We start from the raw sequence: 10,474 nt of genomic DNA on the forward strand, positions 1-10,474 counted from the left end.
CATTTGCGCTTATACTCCAAGTGTATCATATTTAGCATTTTGATGGAGAGGCAACTATCGCTATCACAATTCTTGTTAGTTGTCTTGGGAGACAATTATTCTGCTATCAAATTTTCGAGATTCTTGAAGAAATTCCACGACTTTTCTTGTATTTTCTTGCTTTCTTTGGCTATTGAATCTCCAAGATAATAAATGGGTAGTTTTTATCTCTCGTGCTTGTAAGCCTTGATCAGAATCTTGCAATGACGAATTCCAGTGGCAGAGGGTGCAGAGGGGGACCATTCTCAGCAAAATTGCAATGTTAATGTGTTACTTAAAATAAGAGTCTCAAGGATTTAGGACAAATGCCGCCGCCAAAAAGGCATTTTATGTACAAGATTGTTGGTGGCTTCTGCCAATAGGTCGGTGATTCATGTGTGGTTACAAGCTGGTTTCTTTGTCCGCACTCCCCGCTCCATCCTCCTTAGTTCCCTCTACTCAAACCGGCTCTCTCGGCGCAATAGTTTGTTTTTGATAGAAAAATTTTGGAGATTTTGATCACTATCATGGTTGAAGCGATGCTCTCGAAATCATACATCATTTATAAGATTCTTACAGATTGTTTATTAATACAATCTTAACATGGATAGTAAAATTCGAATACACGATCTTTTTAGGTATAATAGATATCTGATTCTTCTATTTATCATAACTAGTTATATTTTATTTTCTAGGCACTTGGCAGGTTAAAATCTGTAAAAGTATGATCTGACGCGCATAATTCACTAGTTTGGTCAAAACTTCCGACCTCTTATTATATTGGCAGACAGCTATTTTCGGATTCTCTCTTTTTCCTCTATCTTTTCCCCTTGTAAAGTTATAAAGTAGTATCCATTAAACCGAGAAGAAAACATAGAAGCGGTAGAGCATACAGGGAACCATGCACATTCGCAATGCCTCATAATGGCTTAGAGGAGCATCTTAGATGTAGGCAGATCATCCGGAACTTTTGTTGACGAGTTGTATGTACTTTGCTCAGTGGAACAAGGATAAAGCAGGTCAATGATTTTCTGTCTTTTCTTTGTCCAGTGTCCAGATGAGCTGAGAGCCTGAGACATTGCCTTTTTTCCCCCCTTTAATTTGTCACAACTCGTTAGGGTGACCAGTTTTTATTTTTTTGGTAAAAAAAAAAGTTTTGAGTGAATTTAACTTCAATCATCACCACGAGTCAAGACGTACCACCGAAACCATAGATCGATCGCTTACAAAATTCTTACAAATCGTCCATCAACATAACTCTCACATTGACAATGAGATTCGAACAGACAACCTTTTGTAAAGAAATGATCCGTTCTTGCCAATCGAATCAATTTGTAATGGCCTATGGTGATCAGTTCTGGATTGTTATTTTTAAAATTTTTTGTAAAAAAAAAAAAATATTGTAACGATTTGATATATGTGAAGTAAAAAAATGATCCAAAAATGTGCGCGCAAAAAATGTGAAAAATTTTTCTGCGAAAAGCTACAATCCGAACAATGTTAGGTTATTGAATCCAAACAATATTATGTTAAGTTAATCAATAGTACTGTTCACACTAATAGCCGACCTACATTATTATTTAAACAGAACGACTCATATTTACTAGATGACTTCCCACCAATGCCCAAAGTTCAAAGCCTACTTAATGCTCGTTCACAGACCATATGACGAACACTTGGGAGTAAAGTTTCAAATTTTACAGGACTCGGCTAATACACCTACAGCGCACACTAACAGAGACTACTACTCTATAGTCCTACAAAGGATCCAGGAACCTTGAAACTAAAGCAAAACTTGACGTGTTAGTTTGGTGCTTCTTTGCCAGCATTCCTGAAGAAGTCAGTCAATTTCACTTCCAGGCATGTTTAGTTCACAAATCAAATGATTGACATAAAACCTGCTTGTAATATTAGATATCATATTTTTCCCTTCCCACAATAGTATACAAGGCCTAGAACAATATAGACCACCTTGGGCCTTTAAATTCATGATATTCACTCAAAAAAGCTAATACATATTTATGCCAGTCCAAAACTGACTCGGTCAAGATTATACATTTCAAGGTTGTAGGCAACACTATTTGGCACTCGAGTACCTTTTTATGCTGTGGGATACCAGAAGCTTCAAAAGCCGGGAGCTTCATAATTAGGAGCAAAAAGATCTACATACACACAACTATCTACAAAAGTATTGGAGTAATTACTCCCTAGCTGCTCTTGTACATTAAAATCGTACACTAATTTACACACAAGAGATCTGTCTCCTCTTAACCATCTCTTCCAAATTTTTTGACACCAATGCAGTTAAATTTGGATCTTCAAACCCAAGCTCAGGACCGAGTCTGCAATACAGAAAACATAAAGTCCCAATGAACCACCGGCAGAAAGGAGGAGAAAGTACAAAATCCCACGTCTTTTTCACTCTTGATTTCTTGATTTATTAAATTTTCTTCAAACAAAAGCCATGGGAGAGGCCAGAGGAGGGGAAGCTACAGTTCTTGGTTGCCATCAGACAATCCAGGTAGCAATTTCATCAAGAAAGGACACATCTAATTATGGTTCTAAATTTTGGCTAGCTGGAGAAAAATCAATGACCATTCGTGCTCAGAGAGCAAAAGTATGTCAGATTCCACAAAGGAGCATGTAGCTACACTAGTAAATCATGTACAATTGTGTATGCTAAAATGAAGGGGCAAAAATATCAGAACTTAAAAGAGTACACGTCTTAAATTGGCTTACTTTGGATCAAGAACCAACTTCTGAACTTCTTTAATGGCCCAGCTTGCAGCATATAATGATATCTTTCCCACCTGCATCATGGTATAGTATAAGAGAAAGCACCACGATACACATGAAAGACTCTGTAAAGCAGATGCACTGGAAACCAGAAGTAAATCTCCTCGGCTACCTCCAGTATTTGAAGCTTAGCATCATGGTCACTGGGAAGGCCACGGATTTCTTCAGCCAACTTAAGGGCCTCTCTTAGACTTTCTGGAGAAAGGAAATCAAGACCCAACTGAACTGTGGACTGCAAATTTACAAAGTGAAGGATTATGAAAGGGAAATTTAATTCACCCAAACAACCATTTTAAGACAAACGAACAAGAGAAATCAATCACATGAAGTTCTTTAAAGCTCTTTCCTTGCTGCTGAGATTGTGCTGCAGCTCATAGCATCTAAGACAGCCACACCAAACTGGGAAAATCACAACCTTCCACCAAGAGGCGAGGTTTCAAAATGGTGCTTATTGGAAAATCTTCAAATATGCTTGCTTACTGCTATGCTACACACGAGTAACCTCAGCAGACCAACCTTCTTAGGTTGTCACAAAATGTCTTTGAGGCAAAAGGTCTGCTTTGAAAGTTGTCTAGAGACTCTTAAAACACCAAACCACTTCAACACTATTTTTGCAAAAAGAAATAATAGTAGAATTCAACTTGTTGATAGGTGTTCTCAAGAAAAATTCTATGGGAAAACCTTCTAAAGCTAACTGGGATTATAGTAAGTACATTGAGTGCAAAACATAACATCAAGCACCGCTTGTGCTTCTTGTTCAAGTTGTAGGAAATGCTAAAAGAATGAGAATCACTACCAAGAGATATAATGATTGACATGAACAGGGACAAACTAATAGCAAGTCCTATTTCCTCTGGAGCTTAGAGATGCGTTCAGGCAGGACAAAAGAGTAGTCATGATACCAGGGACATAATCTCATGACACAATTGGGAAGTTACGTTAACATGACATGAATATCAACTAAGCATCAGCTTGGCTTGAGCCAAAGCAAAAGACATTCTTATCTTTTCTTTACAATCCACCTGAAGAAATTGGGTTCATTAATAAAAAAATAAAATTTTGATTAGTCTCACCTGAAGATTTTTCACTTGGAAAGGACAACCAGCTGGGATGAAGACAGCCTCCCCCATATGCTGTTCAAATGACCAGGGTTCTATTCCTGAGAAAGGATTTAATAATTCCTTAAATTATCCTATACCAACAAACCCAAACAAAGACACAGAGAGATATTGAAAGAGGAGATAATGGTCCAAATCAAACACTAAATATCACAAGAAATTACTAAGAAATGACTAGGAACCAAACTTTTTAGAAGAACTCTTTATTGTCCAAGACTAAATATATGTCACAAGTCTAAAAATGCTGCCAACATTCCATTTTAAATGGAACAAAGACTTTGTCATTCCCTTCAATGGAGAATAAGCAAGAATTTATTTCACATATTAGTTCACCAGAAAGATTGGTCATTGACAAGGCAGACTTGTTATACCATTTCCAAATTTCATGCCAAGAAGAAAGAAAAAAAAAGAAAAAAAAAATGAGGAAAGAACAAAACTAATATAACCTGAGAGAAATACCAGCTCCAAAAAAAAGCTTTTGAGGACTTCAACGTGGTAAAACAAACTATTCAAACCTTGGAAAGAGAGATAACTTCAAAGAAAGAGAACCAAAATAAAAATGCTCAGACATAGTGAAACTCTGTAGTTCAAAGAAAGTATACAAGTAAGCTACTTAGGTAGATACTTGATGCTATTGCCTACAGTAAACAGACATAGAAAATTAAAAATAACATCTCAGTGTAAGACTCACCAATCTCCTCCTTTAGTTTTTGCTTGTGATAACTATTCAAAAAAATTGTGCCATCATAAAGAGGATGCCGCACCTGAGACCAGTGTAGTGGATTTAGCAATGTGTATTTAGGCAATGTGAATTTCATTATCAAGCTTCAGAAGTTAATGACAAAAACATAAAAGGAAAAAGAACTCACAAAGTCATTTTCTAACCCATCCCTGTCAGGCGTTTCAAACTCCTTATGAACTTTCAAATACTCAATCAGCTTTGGAACATCTTGTCGGCGGAAAACATCCCAAAGTGCTCCTGGTTGAGAACTTTCACAGTTATTATCACTAGATACATTCAGATCCTCACCACTGACTGTTTCCTCTTCTGTTGGAGAAGCAGCTTTAGTGTGTTGATCCCTGACAGCCTCATAATTATCAGGATCTAAAATATCTTGATTTTCATCCAGTCTATCCTGTCCACTGGTCAATGATTTCAGAGAATCACCATTCAAGCTCATTTGTGGATCACCTGATGGTTCTCTTGTCTCAGAATCTGCAACGGTCTTCTGTACCTTCTCAACCTTTGTTCTCTCACGGCCTTCTAGTTTAGCATCACTTACATGTACCAGTAGGAAGACCTAATTAAAGTAGGGGAATGGTAATCCAAATCATTGATCAATCGACAACATTGACACACCAAGCAATAGGAGTTAAGAGCAAACCACGCATCCTTTGCCCCACCAAAAGGAAAAGATAAAATAACAAAACAAGGACTTAATAAATAATATTTTCTTGTAAGTCACAAAACCAAAAACAAAGTAAATAATTGGATCATAATTTGTCTGTGTACTAAATTTTTACAATACAAGTCATATACAACGCAATCATCTAACAGCTTGTTCTAGTTTGCTGAAGATTTTGTGAAGTCTGAGTATGGAAAGCAAATATTGAAAATAATCAGAATCGACTAAAGCTACTCTTGGCTGGATTCTAACTTTTAGCTTTTTTTACTATTAGATGCAAAAGCAAACAAGAACCTTTAAAAAAAAAAAACTGATTATAAAAAAATAGAATATAAAATCAGCTGAAATAATCCAATGATAACAAGCCCTAAAAATATACAACTCCACACCCACCCCAACGGAAAATCGGAAACAGTTCTCAAATGGAACTAGATACTTAAAGCAGGAAGCATGCAATATATAGCACTTACCACATCACGCATATTAAGCCGAAGCTTCTCCACAGAATCACCTCTATCGAGTTCTTTGCATGTTCCATATGAAATCTGAATTTTAGGGCCTACCTCATTCTGCAATGAATAATGAGGCAATTTTGCTGCAACATTTAGAAGCCCCCACTTCGAATGGATAAATTCTAGCAAGGGAAGCTTAATTATAAAGTCAGGTCTCTGGTACATTAAAAACTCTTCTGAAGAACTTGGAGACGGCCAATCCTTCAACTTTAACATTTCTGGTCGACCATTTTCATGAAATCTACCCTCTGAGTATCCTTTAATGAACTGACTCAGTTCAATATCAACCTGTTATTATATTGATCCATAAGCGAGGGACATGCAAAATGTGGAGAAGAGAAACCCATAAATGGAAGTATAGATGACTTTTTTATTTGCTGCCAGGGGGGGGGGGGGGAGGAATGGAGTTTTATTGCTGTTAATTTGCAGCTTAATTCACTGGAAATTTACCTCAGTCCAATTAAAACAGTCAATTGCCTTTACAGTTCTATTTGCATCCTTAAGTTTCTCTTCTGCAGTCTCTCTAATTCCTCTCAGTAGAACCTCGGGATCCCAAATTGTCATTGAGGAAGTATCACAAACTTCCTTAACAATAACAGGCTCTCCTCGACTCCAGTGGATTCTGAAGTCCCCAATCCCTTCAGTCTTGATATCTTGGGCTGATGGATGGTATAGACAGTTGTCGCTATCATTCTCTCTATGTGCAGCCTGGAAAAGCCTGAGATCAAATCCCGTTCTTTCCTCACTGCCAGAATCATCAACTCTACATCCACCAACCATTTCTTCAGCATTTTTTACCAGTTTAGCAACCCAGTTCATCTTGAAGATGCGCTTTAGTACTAATGACGAGCAACCACATCCCCCATACTCCCGTGGTGGACATCGAATGTTGCCCTCCCTCTGAGCTCTCCAACCAGAGTACTTTCTAAGCAAATTTAGTTGGACATTAGATAATTCAACTTGCTCCAATGCACATTCTCTGTCATTACTTTCACCTGCTATCTGATTTTCCATCTTTACCTCAACAACAAGCCTGGATGCTTCTCTAATGTCTTTGCAGCAGCTAAGACAAAGATCATACAAGCAATTTGGACAATGTCTATGGTAATCGATTACAGGGATCCTGCAAAAATTACTGCAGAGAAAATAAGGAAATATTAAACAGTTGTCTGTACATACACAAAGTGCATTGGTATACCTAGGAACACGTACACATCAATCAAGCAGATTGGATCTCTAAGAAAAGAATAAAAGCAAATAAACCCAATGTTGTTAACAGTACCAGCACATCTGCTCATCTGCATGCAATTTGGTCCTGGCAAGATCTATATTTCCTGCAAAAAAAGATGTGAAATACTGAGGTTTGTCAGACATAAGATGTAGAAAAATGGACACCAGATCTAACTAAAACAACCCAAACATCTGACCATGTAGCCTCTTTTCCAGCTCAACCTCAGCACTCTGCTCATGATGGATCTGATTAACAACAGGAAGCACAGCAGATAATAAGCAGTAAAGATACTGCAATTTGTCTTGTATAGGTATCTCCCGTATCTTTGCCTGCACTTAGATAAGATTGCATTCTTGTGAGAAGTAACGTCTGCTTCTGGAGAATGCTATATTTTACAGAGTGGAAGAACTTATGAATAGCAGCATCAGCAAAAAGACCTATACCTTTATCAAATTATCTCCTCGTAAACACACCTTGCAACTGCAACTACCACGACATGCTGGACAAACCCTCTGAATTTCTTCCACTGGGATGTCAGAGTACCTGATAGATCAGAACTTAATGGTTAGGCTAGTAACATTTCATTTCAGAAAAAAAAAATTCTCCTGAAAGAAGGTTCTGACTACCATGTTGAAATGCAGATATCACAATATCCTCTCCTATCACATTTAAGGCACCAAATCACCCTGTCTCTATCATTTCTTCTGCACTGATGGCAAGGTTGCCCGCCAGTATCATCAGAAGATTCTGAGCTTCCTTCGGAAGTTTCCTATTATGTAAGGTGCTAATCATGAGTAACATAGAACACATGCTTGCAAGAAAGATAATCTGTCGACAAGAACATATTTGACCAAGCCAGAATTATCAAAGAGATTGACTCCACAATTTTAAGTTGGAAACAATTTTTATCCAAATTTTTTTGACATTCACTTCATCAAAACAATACTTTTTATTTGGTATTTAATAATTACTCATGTTTTTGCTTCATCAGTAATTTAATATGGCCTAAAAAGAGAGCTATACAATTGCACACTGGAAAAAAGAATGCTAAGTAGACGTACCATACATCATGAGGATCAAAGCATATTCATTTGTAGGCTTGCTTACCAGGTAACTATTGTTTTTGAGAATTTTCTCTTCATTTATTTATATTGTTTTGCCATGCTGGCTACAGCTTTTAGGCGTCTAATATCATAAACCAACATCCAAAAATAGACACAAAAATAGACCATACTTACCCAAAAATAGACACAAAGTGGAATCCACAAATATCCAAAGTACTAACTCATAGTTATCTTAAAGAATGTATGCCATATCTATACAGTCATGATAAGAAATTTCCAAGTTAACCTTGATTACAAGAAATGTTCCATGGATAAAAGAAAATTCCATGACCTAAGATTAGTCTTTGATCGAAAGCTCACTAGGACGCAAACTAGTTGATGAACAATACGTATCATGGTTTCCAGCTAACAAGTATGCTATGTATCTTCTTAACACTGTTTTACATGTCTGATGAGAAAGTTTAAGGTAAAAGCAACTAATCTTTAGTGCATTGCAACAGCCAAAATATTGACTCACTGTCATTGGACTAGAATCAAACATCTTCTGTGATCTGCTTCTAGATGAATCGATTGTAGGAGGTGGTGGTGTGTTGTATGATCTTCGATTGTCTTCATGCATAATACCATCCCTTTGTAATTCATCATTTGACTTGAGAGAACTCCGAAGGGTAAGACTCCTTGTTGAAGGTGCTTCAGGTGAATAATTCCTCTGCGCTTTTGGTAATTTTTCTTTGTACTTCTTCCCAGAGACTGAACCAGAATAATCCCCAGCTATGGAATTAACAAGGGGTACATCCATATCATCACTCTTACTCTCGTAGTAATTATCACGTTCACCTATAGGTTTCCTTTTCTTCTTCATACTAGCTTTTAGTGCAGAATTGGCAGCCCTTTTCTTTGCCTGAATGTAGTGCTTTTCACATACAGTTTTATCAGGCATGGACATTGCGGTACATCTCCATTGTTTGCCATCTGACCTCTTGCAACGCAGATCATCAGGAATCGCTACATTATCCTCACCAGCACCGGCAATTGACCGCGAATGATCCATGAAAAAATCTTCAATAATAAACTTAATGGTAGCGTCACATGCTGACTGAGGAAACTATCAACCTGAAGAGGCAACCATTTAAAGCGGTGTGCACACAAAAAATAAGAAAAGGCAGATGACAAGATATGAAACTAACAAATGTGTGAATGTGTGAGAAACACGACAAGCATTTTGAAACGACAACAAAGCTAAAGAAAAGCTAGAGCAGAATCATCAAAGATTTATCTAAATAAATAGGTTGTTGACCAGCCATCACTATGCACTGAATCAACAATTAGAAGATTCAGTATCCCCAAAGAAAGTACTTGCATGTTTGCCGAGCTCCAGTAAAGTACAATCAACAACTACCAAAAACCACTAATTTAACTACAACTAATTATGTTCACCGCATTAAATGCAGAAAACAGCACCAAACCATTAACTCTTTGCAGAGATCAACATATGAATTGAAAAAAAAAAAAAAGAGGAAAAAAGAAAAACTGAAACCAGATGCTCAGCCTACATTGAGGCCATTCAATTCAGGCGACTAAAAGCTCAAGTAAACTATTTCAAATGCAGCATTAAACAAACAAAGTCCCTTTCTCCCTAAAAATTACAGCAAGCAAAAGACAAAGAACAGATAAAATTGAAAACTTTACCTAAAAGACAAGAGCTGGAAAAAAATCCTATTTTTAACTGAAAAAACGAAACCCTAGCTCCAAAATTCCTGAATCCCAAGACCTGCAAATCAAGAAAAGTAATTAGATAAATAAAAAATTCACCAGCACGCTCTTCATGCATGCTTGATTGCTCATACAAGTGCGAATTACCAAGTGAATCAAAGCAGTATAAAAGGCAAATTTTAAATTTTTATTGATATCAAACACAAAATAATCAGAATCTGTATGAACATAGAAAAAACGTCTCGATCAATGTCTACTTATATCTGTATACGTAAATAGCTACATATTTAGGTAAAAGTATTTAGCGCCGTGTAAATGCTTCCAGTGTTAGCAATTGTGTGTGTGTGTGAGAGAGAGAGAGAGAAAGAGAAGAGGGGAACCTGGAGAAGTGTGGGGCCCAGTGTTGAGGGACCAGAATGGATGAAGAAGAAGGGAAAGAAAAACTGGGAATATTTAGCAGCTCTTAATTTGGTCTGTCAATTATTTTTTTCCCAAGTGTTGAAGTGCTGAGAAGGATGAGGAAGGAAATTTTTGGGGTAAATTTAATGGAGGAAAGAAAGACTTGAACAGAAGGACCAGACTCGAGCCCAGTCAGCCGCTGCTGGCCTGTTTTTAG

The 10,474-nt window shown here is 37.1% G+C and overlaps 1 protein-coding gene across 1 annotated transcript; it reads right to left on the minus strand.

Moving 5' to 3' along the window:
- Nucleotides 1-1,917: 1,917 nt before the first annotated feature.
- Nucleotides 1,918-10,451, minus strand: LOC113762548 (lysine-specific demethylase JMJ25). The gene is made up of 15 exons (XM_027306043.1): nucleotides 10,239-10,451; nucleotides 9,835-9,916; nucleotides 8,663-9,258; nucleotides 7,708-7,850; nucleotides 7,525-7,624; nucleotides 7,278-7,410; nucleotides 7,133-7,184; nucleotides 6,301-6,985; nucleotides 5,809-6,138; nucleotides 4,802-5,233; nucleotides 4,624-4,696; nucleotides 3,888-3,973; nucleotides 2,927-3,046; nucleotides 2,758-2,828; nucleotides 1,918-2,360 (listed from the first exon to the last, which is right to left on the minus strand). Exons 3-15 carry the CDS (start codon nucleotides 9,194-9,196, stop codon nucleotides 2,261-2,263), a joined length of 2,859 nt encoding a protein of 952 aa, XP_027161844.1. The 5' UTR covers nucleotides 9,197-9,258; nucleotides 9,835-9,916; nucleotides 10,239-10,451; the 3' UTR covers nucleotides 1,918-2,260.
- Nucleotides 10,452-10,474: the final 23 nt, after the last annotated feature.

Source organism: Coffea eugenioides, chromosome 2 (assembly GCF_003713205.1).
Source record: "Coffea eugenioides isolate CCC68of chromosome 2, Ceug_1.0, whole genome shotgun sequence".
Taxonomy (NCBI): domain Eukaryota; kingdom Viridiplantae; phylum Streptophyta; class Magnoliopsida; order Gentianales; family Rubiaceae; genus Coffea; species Coffea eugenioides.